The sequence below is a fragment of the Pinus tabuliformis genome, chromosome 8 (genome assembly GCF_031772625.1).
Source record: "Pinus tabuliformis cultivar Carrire ecotype Pingquan chromosome 8, CPIR1, whole genome shotgun sequence".
NCBI lineage: Eukaryota > Viridiplantae > Streptophyta > Pinopsida > Pinales > Pinaceae > Pinus > Pinus tabuliformis.
The window spans coordinates 1,528,383,179-1,528,397,382 of record NC_142294.1 but is presented as its reverse complement, the minus strand read 5'-3'; the positions used below and the strand labels follow the sequence as shown (position 1 = coordinate 1,528,397,382).

Below are 14,204 nucleotides of genomic sequence, written 5' to 3'. Positions count from 1 at the left end.
TGATCCAACATCAGATTGGGTAGTGGAGAGTCATCCAGCAGAGTTTGACTCTAATGAGGATATTGGTCTTGATTTGAATTTAGAGATGGAGGCATTAGTTGAACATGATGTTCAATTGAATGCAAATCCACTTGTACCATGCCCAGCCCCAAGTCCTCCAGTTGCAAGAACTTCCTCTACTCAGCCACGATGAAAGCGCATATCTTTTTTATCTCAACGTGCAGTTGTTGCGCCTGCTAGTTCTACTACTTCTACAGTTGCAGTTGGAGATGGTGATGAGGAGGAGCTATGGGTTTCCCTGTCTAACTCTGATTCAGAGTCTGAGCAAGATGATGTTGGCTTCTCTAGCAATAGCTAGTAGTACTAGTGACTAGTGATGTTTTACAGTTTACTTTTGTTGTAGAGGCCATTTAGAGCCTCCTTGGTTATGTGTATTTGTTTTGATCTTTATATCATGTATGTATTGGACAGTGCACCGGGTGCCATTTTGATATAATGGATATATTCATGAGCCTACTTTGATCATATGTTGACTTCTCTCTATATTCTAATGCTTTGTGTTTGGAAACATGAATGAAATCTTTAAAATTATGTTTTTTCATAAAAAAATAAATATTTAATGTATTTTTTACAACGACCTAGTCATTGAAATCAAACCAGCCGAGTTGATACCGAGTCAGGGTCGGAGTCCGAGCCGGCCCTCGGCCAGTTCCGAACCCGAGTCGGAGTTTTAAAACATGATTCTCTACTTGTTTCAACTCAAATTCAACCTTGATCGAACTGCTTAGACTTGTATTTATAGTTGTTTCAACATTTGATGCAGGGACACATCTATTGAAGGGTCACATGAGCCTACATGTGGGCCTACTTATGTAGGCTTGTCAATTTTTATTTTGACCATTTCTCCAATTTTAAAAACTTAATTTCTCTTCAACAATAGGGAGTTTGGGGGCATGTAGATACTCAATGGAAAGCTACAAATCTCCTCTATAAGTTGATGTAGTCATCCCTTCAAGATATGACCTCTAATGGTGGCAATTTAATTTTTTTTATCATATGCACTTTTTATAACAGTCCTATTAAGGAATTTATTTTTAGGGAATAAGGACATTAATTGAACTAGGGTTTTTCATGCATGGATTTAGGATTTCAATAGATGTTCTTCAAGGTATTGTTATAGCATCTAGGGTTTCTTCAATATTGTTAGGGCATCATCAAGAATAAAGGTTACAAGGACAAGGGCATAAAGAGAAACTTCAATAAGGTTTCTTATTTAGACCAACTTCAATAAGATTAGGGCTAGGGTTAGAGTTTGCACTTTTAGAATTATTAAAAACCATTAGGGTTTTCACTTAGGGTTAGGGTTTTGTTATCTTCAACAATGCTCCAATGTATTAACATCATTAACAACTTTGTCCAACAATCTCCCCCTTTGTCATTGATGGCAATACTCTCCACCTTTCAACATTCTCTCCCCCTTTGACATCAATGGCTAATGGGTTGTTTGTCTGACAATGTCTTTCCATCAAGCGCTCCCCCTATCATGTTGTTCGCCTTATCTTTATCAAGAACAGTTACCACTGACAACGTGTTGCTTTCTTTGTCATCATACTATATTTGTTGTGCTTACTCCCCTTGTCATAGTGCTTAACTTGTAAGACAATTTTTAAGTAACCATTATTTTGACCTGTGCTCCCCCTAACAGTATGCATGATCTTCTTATGATGCTCTTCAGCTGATCAACAACAAGTTTGATGCTTTGAGCATTCAAGGAACATTCAATATGTTCTTTTTCTGGTGCAACCTGCTTCCTTCAAATTGTTAACGACTCTTCAAATTGTTTAGGAACCCACTTCAATTTGCAGTCTCGAGCTATATGTCCAGCATTATGGCATTCGAAGCATTTTGTTTTGTATATGAATGATGGAGCATAATTTTTGTAGGTGTGTACATTGGGGTATCTCCTTGCACCTTTACTTTTGACGAACTAATTGGAGTCCTCATATATGTCTTTGTTATATGCCCTGCAATCCTTTGCCATATGCCCAAAATTTGAACAAGAGTAACAATAACCAAAAAATATACTTTGGTACCTAGAAGATGGAGATTGCCTTGATGTACTTCTAAAGTCATTTTGCCTTAAGATCCTTTGATCATATTTATTGCCTCTTACATTCTTGACACCATTTGCATATCTTCTTGGAGTAGGGTTTCTTCCAATGTCATCTTGACTCTTCTCCTTGCTTCTACTGGAACTGGGGGTGTTATCATCACTTTTATGCTTCTCCACATCCTTGTTATTTGGTGCATTAGGGTTTGCATTAATTTTTCTAGAGGGCTCACCTGCATAACTAAGACCAAATTTATCAAGGGGGGATCTTTGATGACTTAGGATGTCATCCAAGGTTTGTGAACTCCTTAGATTCTTATTCAGCTGATCAACTTTTTTTTTTAGGGTAATAATTTCTTCCTTCATCTTCTCACATTCTTCATCCCTCTTTGCTAGTTGGTTCTCCATTTCTTCCTTCATCCTTGTTGCTTCACATGTTTGGGCCTTGAGAGAGGTGACATTTGATTTCAATTTGAAGATTTCTTCATCTTTTTCTTCAAGTTGGTATGCCATGGCATTCCTTTCCTTTTTTGCTTCACCAACTTGTCCTTCCAGGAGGGCCAAACCTTCCATCACTATTTCAGCTCCTTGTGCTTGTTTCTTTGCTTCTTCCAGCTGAGTTTTAAGAGAGGAAACCTCTTCTTTATATTGACAAATTTTTGCTTCAACTTTGTTCAATTCCTTAGATCTTAGATCAAGATGGTTTGTCAAACTGCCTTCCCTTTTCTTTGCTTCCTTTAGTTGGTTTGTCAAGTAGGTTACTTCTTCATTTCAGATCTTCTCCATTTGATGCAATTCCTTGAGATTTTTAGATCTTTCTTCCTCTTCAAGTTTTAAGTGAGCAACTTCTTCTTTTGATTTGTTGAGATCATGATCAGCATCTTGTACCTACTTCTTGAGCTCCTCATTTTCTTTCTTTAGCCTTTTTATTTCTTCTAGGGAAACTACAAGCTTCACCTTGAGGTCTTCTTTGAAGTTTTCTTCATCTTCTAGGTCTTCATTGCTCTTGGTGTCTTCAACTTTGCTTTCAGCTATATTTTCTGGTTTTGGATCATCCTTATGCTCTTGGCTATCATCATTTGAGGTTATGAGCAAAATTTCTTTTGAATGAAGATCTTGAAGATTTTCCCAAAGCTCTTTTGTTAATGAACATTTATCTACTTTGACCTTTATATGATTTGGAAGGCCACTCAAGATTTCCTTAATTGCTCTTGCATTAAATTCCTTGGATTCATCTTCCATTATGCTTCCGATAACCACAGATTCCCATACTTCAAAACCTTGAGCCATAAAAAAGAATTTCATTCTACCTTTCCACACTTCAAAATTTGTTCCATTCAACATGGGAGCTTTGTCAACCTAGCTTTCATCTAAATTCTTGACTGAGGAAGAGACATCTTCAGAAGGTTTGGAGCCTTTCTTCCTTGACCTTGCCATTTGTGTTCTAAGGATCTACCTTCCAGCTGTTATGCTGAGATTGAAGGTACCGGCTCTGATTCCAATTGTTGGAAATACAGAGAGGGGGCATGAATCACTATTTCTTTCACAATTTGTTATATTTTATGCCAGTTAAGATCACTTTTAAAACAGAACACAAAATGAACAATTCTAAAGATAAATAATTTAATTAACAAGAAATTGGTGAGGACTCCAATCCTCTTCACAATGAATCACAAGCTCCAACTTGTACAACAATTTATTCTAGGGCTCCAACCCTCAGACACCAATACTAAAGCCAAATCAATAAAGAAAAATTGGAGGGCTCCAATAATGCTTCAACAAAACTTCTTCACAAAACTTCTAGTAGTTCTCCAATAATGCTTCAACAAAACTTCTTCACAAAGTATTTGCTTTAATATACTTCAAGTGTGTCCTCCACAAGATGCCTACACCAGATTGTCAAGATGTAGCAGCCACACTTTTGTTTCCTCAATGCCACATGATCAAAGGCACTTCAAGCTTTCCTGCTTCAAATGATGACTATTGGAATATCCAAGGATCTTGCTTCAACAAGTCTGCACAAGAGTTAATTAACTTCTCCAAAGTATGCTTCAAAGTCTGGTTCCAGTCTACATAAAGTCTACCTAACACTGCTTTATCTGTACTTTACCAAGTCTTCAATGCCTCTTCAATAGGTCAACTAACAAGATCCTTCAACATGCTGCCAATAAGACTTTAATGGGTCTTCAAAAGTTCCTCTATGTGATGCTACAAAACGGCTCAAGGAGGTCTTCAATAAAACTGCTTCAACAAGAATATGCTTAAAAAATGATTGTCCCTAGCCAATTCAGATCTGCTACAAGTGACCTACAGTGAGCTGCTTCGAACCTTCTAATTTGCTCCAAAACAGCCTTCAAAAAGTGCCCCCAGGCCTGCTACAAAAAATGCCTTTGTGGCAACCCCAAACTTTGCTTCAATAAGGCTTCAAGTCAGCCCCAGTACTGACTTCAAATTTGCTTCAAACAAAACTTTCAAAGTCTCCTCCAAAATTGGTGACTTCAGGACTCTTCAGGACTGCCTTTAAAACAGCTCAATGACTGCTCGAAGTCTGCTTCCTTGTCTTCACAGAAAGGCTAACAATACAACTGCAAAAGAGCCTAGATTACTGCTGTGAAAGGGCTGAGTTTCAGACCTTAAGAGAGCTGAGTTTTAGAGCTAAAGAGGGGCCAAAAATAAGAGATTACAGATGGCCAAATTGCAAAAATTACATAGGGCCGAATATACATACATTGCAGATGTCAAAATTCAGAGTTCAATGCACATAAAATCCTTTAATAAATTCGTCCTTTCTTGTCTCCCTGTTCTGCAATTTCTTCTTTTTTTTGTCTCCTTGTTCTGCACTATATCTTTGCTTGTCTCAACCGGAATTCAGCCTTGATCGAACTGCCCAGACTTGTATTTATAGTTCTCTCAACATGTAATGAAGGGGCACGTCTATTGAAGCATCACGTGAGCCTACATGTGAGCCTACTTATGTAGGCTTGTCAATTTTAATTTTGACAATTTCTCCAATTTTAAAAAATTAATTTCTCTTCAATGGTAGGGAGTTTGGGGGCATGTAGATACTCATTGGAAAGCTACAAATCTCATCTATAAGCTGATGTAGTCATCCTTTCAAGATATGACCTCTAATGGTGGCAATTTATTTTTTTTTATCATATGCACTTTTTTCATAACAGTCCCATTAAGGAATTTCTTTTTATGGAATAAGGGCATTAATTGAATTAGGGTTTTTCATGCATGGATTTAGGATTTCAATAGATGTTCTTCAAGGTCTTGTTATAGCATCTAGGGTTTCTTCAATATTGTTAGGGAATCATTAATGTTAGGGCATCATCAAGAATAAAGGTTCCAAGGACAAGGGCATAAAGAGAAGCTTCAATAAGGTTTCTTATTTAGGGCAATTTCAATAAGATCAAGGCTAGGGTTAGAGTTTGCACTTTTAGAATTATTAACAACCATTAGGGTTTGTACTTAAGGTTAGGGTTTTGTTATCTTCAACAATGCTCCAACGTATTGGCATCAATGACAACTTTGTCCAACATCATTAACCCAAATTCCTAACCCTAATCTCCTAAGTGATTGATGGTCGAGATTAGATCTCGCTTGACTTGTGATTGATGGTCGAGATTAGATCTCGTTTGACTTGTGATTGATGGTCAAGATTAGATCTCGCGTCACTTGAGATCAATGGTTGAGCTCATATCTAAGTCACTTAAATAATTAAAGTATTTATCCTTGGTAGTTTCGTTTAATAGTCCACAGTAATTATTGTACTTTTCCAAAGGTAGACTTAGGAAAGAAACCATAAATCACCTACTCGACCAAGCAAGCACCTAAAGAGGCAAACAACCATCTTCTACATGCTAAGAAACCAAGCTCATGTAGAAGACCTCTTGAAGCTATCAAGAACTTCAACATCAGACACATGATATTACTTGCTTGAGGTTTTTTATTTTTGTAGCTATCGGATGTCCTTTATTATCCAATTTTTAAGTGTATACTCATTTATTCAAACGCCACAATTTGCCCAAATGGAAACAACATACAAAGATTTATTGTCTCGATTCTCAACAAACAACAAGGCATTTAAGTCAATGTGTACAAAGGTATTGCTACTAGAAAGTTAGAAACACATGAACATAGAAATCTCACAACGCAAAAATAATGGGATAAAATAAGAGTTACGTGAACAAACCATTCCAAGTAAGTTTCCTATTAAAATAGATCCGACAGGATCATAAATTGGGTTCCCCGTTACATTAACTGCCACCAAAGCTGCACCTGCAATGAATAAACCAGTAACTGCCGCACCATCCTGAGAAGACCACATAATAAATACAAAGGTTAACAGCTCATTTCCTGAATGGTAAGAACATCCTAAGCTCAAATCATAGCCATTTAATTACTTATTGAAATACCTTATCACTAAAATATGAAAAAGAAATGAACAATCATGTTGATGGCAATATTAACAGTAATTTATGTGTAATCATATGCAAATCTTAAGTCTTTATTTTGTGTTTGAAACAGCCTGACCTTTGCAAGGACCTATAAGAGCACAGACATTCAAAACCATATAAAATAAAAAATGAAGTATAACCTAACACACTTGGGCAATCAACAGATCACAGAACATTTTTAGGAACCATCCGTGTCAGGAATTTTAAAATCTCTGCAAATTTCATTTTAATTGGCAACTCATTACAGTGAAAAAAGAAAATTAGCGAATGGCAAATATCAACCACTGAAATGAACAGATTACACTGGCAGTCAGAAATATCAGTAGCCATAAATAACACACAGCATATTCAACATAAAATGGGCTTGCAGGACACAGCCTGCAAGAGAGCTGGAGCATTGTACTAGGCGCCATGGCTGCAGTTCTCCTTCCTTCCCCAATCTGCAATCAACTGATGCACTCTGCCTGTTAAGGTCAAGCATATTAAAATGGCCATATGATTTATTAGGAGTTTGACAATGTCATGTTAAAATTTACTATTTTTGGAATAATTAAGTTACCTGCCTTAAATAAAGAAATTGGATTGAAACCTAGGTTAACTTAAAAGCTTAATCAATAAAGTGGTCATATGGGATTTTGGTACGAGACATTGTCTCCATATCAATGTTTTAGAATGCCGACTCAGGTTCAAAACTGGCCGAGGGTCGACTCCGACTCGGTATCGACTCGGCCGGTTTGATTTCAATGACTCAGTGGTTGTAAAAAATACATTAAATATTTATTTTTTTTATGAAAAAACATAATTTTAAAGATTTTCATTCATGTTTCCAAACACAAAGCAGTATAATATAGAGAGAGGACAACATATGATCAAAGTAGGCTCATGAATATATCCATTATATCAAAATCGCACCCAATGCACTATCCAATACATACATGATACAAAGACCAAAACAAAAACACATAACCAAGGAGGCTCTAAATGGCCTCTACAACAAAAATAAACTGTAAAACATCACTAGTCAACAGTACTACTAGCTACTACTAGAGAAGCACACATCATCTGGCTCAAACTTTGAATCAAAGTCAGACAGGGAAACCCATAGCTCCTCCTCCTCATAACCATCTCCAACTGCAACTGTACAAGTAGTAGCACTAGCAGGTAGACCAATTGCACGCTGAAATAGACAAGATATGCACTTTTGTTATGCTTGAGTGGAGGAAATGCCTGCATCTGGAGGACTTGGGGTTGGGCCTAGTACAAGTGGATCTGCATTCAACTGAATATAATGTTCAACTAAAGCCTTTGCCTGTAAATCCAAATCAATACCAATATCCTCATCAGAATCAAACTCTGTTGGATGACTCTCCACTACCCAATCTGATGTTAAATCAATATCTTCCAACATAATGGGATCTGTATCAGGTCTTTTGTTTGGCAACTGGTTCCGTCTTAGCTAGAGGTTTTATTGGACATAGACTAGATCATTTAACCGTTTTTGTTCCAAACTGTTTCTCTTCTTTGTGTGAATCCTCTCAAAGACAAACCAACTGCGCTCACACCCAGTAGCACTGCAAGTTTGACTCAAAATACGAATTGCAAACTTTTGCAATTGAGAACAATGGCTACCAAATGCCTCCCACCATTGTGCTGCAAAAAACATAGTTGTGTAATGAGTTAGCTCAACAAATTATATCCAACTTTCAAATTATAAACAATTTAACAAAATAAGAATTTGAAAATTGAAATTGTTTGTTTACCTGGCTCATCTGCTTTCCTTGCAATCCCTGCTAGGTTTTTGCCAAAGGTACCTGTGGCTCTGCTGAAACAAGTGGTCTGTTGATGTATCTGCAGTTGATCACTCTCCTTAGGGACCATGCGGTCAATGCAGCGAATCAATCCATATCTAACCTCCCCAGTCAAAGCTTCTACCTCTGAAGCTTTATAACGATACCTTGGGTTCAAAAAAACCCAGTTGCATGTATAGAGAGATGGAGCTGATTGTTCCATCTTTGATCAATGATTTCCCAAATGGGCCCATACTTAGCCACTCTATTGTTGTATATTGCCTTTATTTGCTCCTTTGCTTAATCCATAGCCTCATAAATGAAGCCCATAGCCAATCTTTCCCCATCCACCCCCAATCTTTCCCCATCCACCAACCGCAACACCTTAACTAATGGCTCAACAACCTTCACAATCTCCGCTGCCCTTTTCCAAAATATTTCTTCATTAACTTTCTTTGTCACATCTTTGCCATCTTGTTTGTGAGACCATTGACATTCATTGCATTCATCACTCGAAATGAGTTGCAAATCTAGTGATGGCAAACCTAATAATATCCCTGCCCCCTGTGTGTTTCCTCATCAGGCTCAAAATCCATGAGTGATTGTAGATATATTTTGTTATGCTTTTGGCATGCTATACAATGTTCTTGACCCAATCTTTTTTTCCAATGTCCTCAAGCATGAAGTCTATGCAATGTGCAGCACATGGGGTCCAAAAGATGGTTTTGTGTTTTTCCTCTAACATTTTACTAGCAAGAACATAGTTAGAGGCATTATCTGTGATGATTTGAACAACATTAGCCACCCCCAGCTCTTCAACAACCTCATCCAAAAGCTGAAACAACGAGTGTGCATATTTCACCTATCAAATGCACCAACTGATTTTAGAAACATGGTTCCCTGTGGGCAAAATATAAGAAAGTTTATGATGGTACGGTTCCTTTGATCAGTTCATCCATCTGACATGATGGTACATCCTGTTTTTGCCCGTGAGCTTTTGAAATCTTTCAAATATTCATCAATGGACGAATTGCAAAAGAGATCCCCTTAACTCATGCATAGTAGGGCCTTTGAAGTCCTTTCCAACAACAAATATGGCATCAAACATATGTTCATAATATGGTGAACGAGAAGCATTAAAGGGGATATCAGCATCATACCACCATCTAGCTATGTAATCACGGGCAGTCTCTCGCAATTCTTTCTTTCAATGGTCATCTAAAGTGGGCTGCATATGACTTCTATTAGCTTGAGGCCCATGTGCACTATCAGAGGGAGAGAAGGGTGTGAAATAACTTTTGATATCACCCTGCTTTTTCATTTTACCCTTACCCTTTTCTTGAGTAAACTCCAAAGAGGGGGGAACATAGCAAAAGGGGTTGGATGCATCAATGCAAGGGATAGATGAAGAGTCCTCATAATCAAAATTGGGGTTGGCAGCCATCATGTGATTTATACTCCTCTTCCTCCCAATTTCAACCTCTATTTCTTTTTGCCTAGCTTTTTCTTCCTCAAACTTCTCAAATTTATCTAGCAACTCTTTCCTAATCTCCCCAATTTGTTCTGATGGTGCTTCACATGGAGTAATTTGGCCTCTAACACCAGCCAAGTGTTGTTTCAGCCTATGAATGCCCCCTCCACCTCCCTTAACTTTTCTATGACAAAATTTGCAATGTATTTGATTATCAATCATCTCAGCATATGTCCAAGCATCATCTTTCATTCTAGAAGCCATTTTCTGATATTTGGACTTGGAAATGAAAGGAAACCATCTGAAAATGAAAACAAAACAAAAAAGCAATCCTTCAATGTTCATTTCTTTTACAAAAATTACTCTTTTCAATTTCCAGATTGGCAAAAAAAAATAAACAAGCAAAGCTAGATTTTAGAAGTAAAAAGAAAATACCTTTAGGCTCTAGCTTCCTCAATGTTGCTCCAACAAACCAACTCCTCAATGTTGCAACAACGACTGCCCAAGAAGCTCCTCACTGTTGCTCCAACAATTGCCCAAGACTCCTCATTGCTGCTCCAAAAACCAACTCCACAACTCTTCACAAACTCCTCAAATTCTCACACAAATGCAATGAGATAGCTGTGAGGAAATGTGACGGGGCTAGGTAGTTTTTATAGGCTTGGGAGAAGTAGATGGCCTTAAAGAAAACCTAAAACAAAAATATAATTTTGTTTGGGGTCTGAATTTCCCTCCAAAAAAAGTTGTTGGGCGTCTTTGGGCGTCTTTGGGCAGTTCAACCGGTTTAATACAGACTCGGCTGAGTCGACCAATTTAATACTAAATCGGCCAAGTCAGTGACCAACTCGGCCAGTTTGCTAACAAACCAGCCACTAGACCGTTTTTCCTGCCGAGTCGGACCGGCCAGGGGTATGGCTCGGTCGGCTCGGCTAAATCCGAGTCAGCTCGGCCGATTTTAAAAACACTACTCGATATATGTATTGACATTCACAACACATGGAATGTATAATCAAGTATATGTACCTATAATATATTCAAGCTTGCATTTTCCACGTACTTGTGTGGTTTTCCTGTCATCATCAATACAACAGTGAGGCAAAGTTGACAACAAAGTGAGCAAAGAGCCTGGGGACTACATTGATTAGAGACGAAGCAAAGAGAAATGGCAAGTCAACCCAAGTTGATAACAAACTCAAGGTGGACTTTGAGTGCACAATCAGTAAGCCAACCAACAGAAAATATAAGTGCCTAAAACTAAACCTCCGGAAAAAATATTAATTATCAAATCTTTGAAATGAAGAGAAGGGCTTTGCAAGCACTGGACAAAATCATTAAGGAATGCACTGTGATGCTCACATGAGAGACAGAACACGCAAAAAATTGAAGAAAAATCAAACACTGAGTTTGCAGGCATTTTGGTTAGGAGCGGCACAGTGTGGTAGTAAGTAGAGATGCCCATTCAAGAAGTAAGAGGTGTGTCGATTGGCACAGTGACAAGGATCTTCCCCACAAATCACACAACACGCAATCAAGGCCAAAAAAGGGCCACAATCTTAGCTGCAAATCACAAAATGCACAGGTCAGACACTTACCTGTAGACAATATGCATACAGGGGTTGTCGCAATTGGGTGAAGTTGCAGAGGCCATGAGTGATAATAGGGCATGCCAACGACAACAAACATTATGACTAGGCTTTGAATAAAGCAGAGGATAAGTGTTTCAAACCCACATGAGCTGTAGAGGCGAAGAGGTACATAGATGCACTTATATACAACTACAAATGAGACATATAAACAGGGACTATTGGGCAAATGGTCATAGGATTGATGTGTAACAAAGGAGAACTAACAATATGTAACATATAAGGCTACATACTTGCAAACAATTTGCATGCAAGGTTGTAACAGTTGGATGAACTCGCAGAGGTTATGAGTGTGAAAATTCCTTGAACGCAATTACTGGAGATTTATCTATTGGCATTATGACACAGGTTTGCCTCGATGACATAAGTGTTGTCCTTGATGGCAACTCACTCAAATAGCAGATCACAAGTTCAAGCTCTCAAAATAGTAGAAAATAAGATACCCGCAGGTTCCTGTTCACAAAGCCGCAGACATACGCAGGTGCGCCGAACAAAAGGTGCGGACATGTACACAGGTGCTCCGAACAAAAAGTGCAGACGTAAAATACACACACTTTCATGCAGAGAAAAGCGTGCACGTGGGAAATCTTATGGTTGGTCCATGGTATTTAGTCTGAATTTTTTTGATCCTATGGTTTTGGTCCGTGGTGTTTGCATCTAAAGTATTGAACCTAGGTTTTGGGTCCCTAGTATTGGATCTCTATGGTTTTGGACCATGGTTTGAGTAAGGCCTAGTCTATAAAAAGGAAAGGAGATCATTTGGCTGGAGCAACTAATGTGTTGAATATCTTGAGATGAGCAAGATCTGAAATACTGGTGATCGGTTGGTGAGTTATAGCTGGACTTGAATCAAGGAGAAACCTGAGCATTACAAGACGGATCTACTGATGGGTCGAGATCTCTTTGGCGCATGATCAGATCTGTAAATCTGATAATCTGGGGTATAAGTGAAGTCTGATAAATTATCCATACCCGCAGGTGTGACACAGCGCAGGCGCGGATACCCGCAGGCTCGACACAGCGCAGGCGCAGATACCCACAGGTTTGACAGAGCGCAGGCGCGGATACCCGCAGGTTTGACACAGTGCAGGCGCGGATACCCGCAGGTTTGACAGAGCACAGGCGCGGATACCCGCAGGCTCGACACAGCACAGGTGCGGATACCCGCAGGTTCGACACAGCAGAGGTGCGGATACCTGCAGGTCAAAGAACTGAATACTGCGGACATACGCAGGTTTCTATTGGTGAAGTTGCAGACTTTTTCTTGAAATATGTTTTAGCTTCTTTTGTCTATTACTGCAGTGTTCAGGGTTCTGAATTGGTGTCTGGTTACTGGTACTGTGTTCTGAGAAGTTATTGATTCAGTATTTGTACAAGGAAGTTGGTTGATTGCAGATCTATTTGATGTTTGATTGATATTCATGGATCCAGTTTGAAAATTTATGAAACGTGGTCCCTGGAAGAAAAGAGAAGTTTTCTGTAGGTCAGCACCTACGTACTAGTACCTTAGCTAGTACAAGAGCTAAGGGGGTTGTAGCTCCCTTCCAGAAGTGTCTGGAGAACGAGAGAAGGTTGTAGCCTTCTGCAGGTTGAAGCCTGCGTGTTGGTATAAGACTGCACCAGTACAAAATCATTGTAAAAGGAAGTTTCTAATTGAAAGAAGATAGAGACATATTGCAGCAGGTGGTTTTCACCCACATTGGGTTTCCACCTTATATCTTGTGTTCTTTTGTGTGGTTGTCTGCTCTACTTTTCTGTTCCTGCTTACTGTTATATGGTTCTGACACACAGATTAATGATCAACATCTGAAAAATAAATTAAATTATAAGTCTGGAAGGTATACACAAGTTTCATTAGTCAGATCTGCTAATCTTTATATAAATTGAAAAAGAATTTGATAATACTAATTCACCCCCCCTCTCAGTATTATTTTCAACAATTGGTAACAGAGCAGGGCCTTCAGGAAAAGCTTGATCGATTGAAGGAAGATCTATCATCATGAGCAACTACGAAAAAGAAGCATCTATCAGGCCACCGATTTTTTATGGGAGCAACTTCGTCTATTGGAAGGTAAGAATCACTGCTTATCTTCAATCTCTTGGTACAAAAGTTTGGGATATTGTGGAAACTGGATACACATTTCCATCAGCAACTCCTACAGATGCAGTTGGTAAGAAGCAGTATGAAACAAATGCAAAAGTTGTCAATACTCTATTAGGAAGTCTATCTCAATCAGAATTCGTCAAGGTTATGCAGCTCAAAAGCGCAAAAGAAATATGGGACAAGATCGTTCTGAGCTATGAAGGAGATGAACAGGTAAAACGAGCAAAATTACAAACTCTTAGAATTCAATATGAAAGTCTCAGAATGCATAATGATGAAAGTGTGGCTAGCTATTTCCTACATATAGATGAGATCGTAAATTGTATGAAAAACTTTGGTGAAGAAATAAAAGAAATTGTTTTGGTTGAAAAAGTTCTAAGATCTTTGTCTCCTAAGTTTGATTCAAAAGTTTCTGCCATAGAAGAAAAGCAGAATCTACGGAGCCTTACCATGTCACAACTGCACGGAATTCTAACTGCCTACGAGGTGAGAAAAGGAGGACCATCAAACAGGAGAGAAGCTGCATTCAAGGCTTCAGGAAAAGGAGATAACTATGAGGCAGGACATATGTCAGAAGAAGAGGAAGAATCAAATTTTGTCAAGAACCTTCAATGGGGAACTAGAAG

At 38.5% G+C, this 14,204-nt stretch overlaps 1 protein-coding gene across 2 annotated transcripts in view; it reads right to left on the bottom strand.

Annotated features, from left to right (window-relative positions):
• The window catches only part of LOC149241745 (Cation efflux family protein), a 291,670-nt gene that overhangs the window by 131,559 nt on the left and 145,907 nt on the right, over positions 1-14,204 (bottom strand). For both annotated transcript variants that reach the window (XR_016246595.1, XM_089374049.1), the window contains exon 8: positions 6,309-6,428. Coding sequence is in view for 1 of the 2 variants with exons in the window: in XM_089374049.1 (XP_089230175.1) it covers positions 6,309-6,428 (120 nt within the window). In the remaining variant the exon portion in view is untranslated. The remainder of the gene's footprint in view (positions 1-6,308; positions 6,429-14,204) is intronic.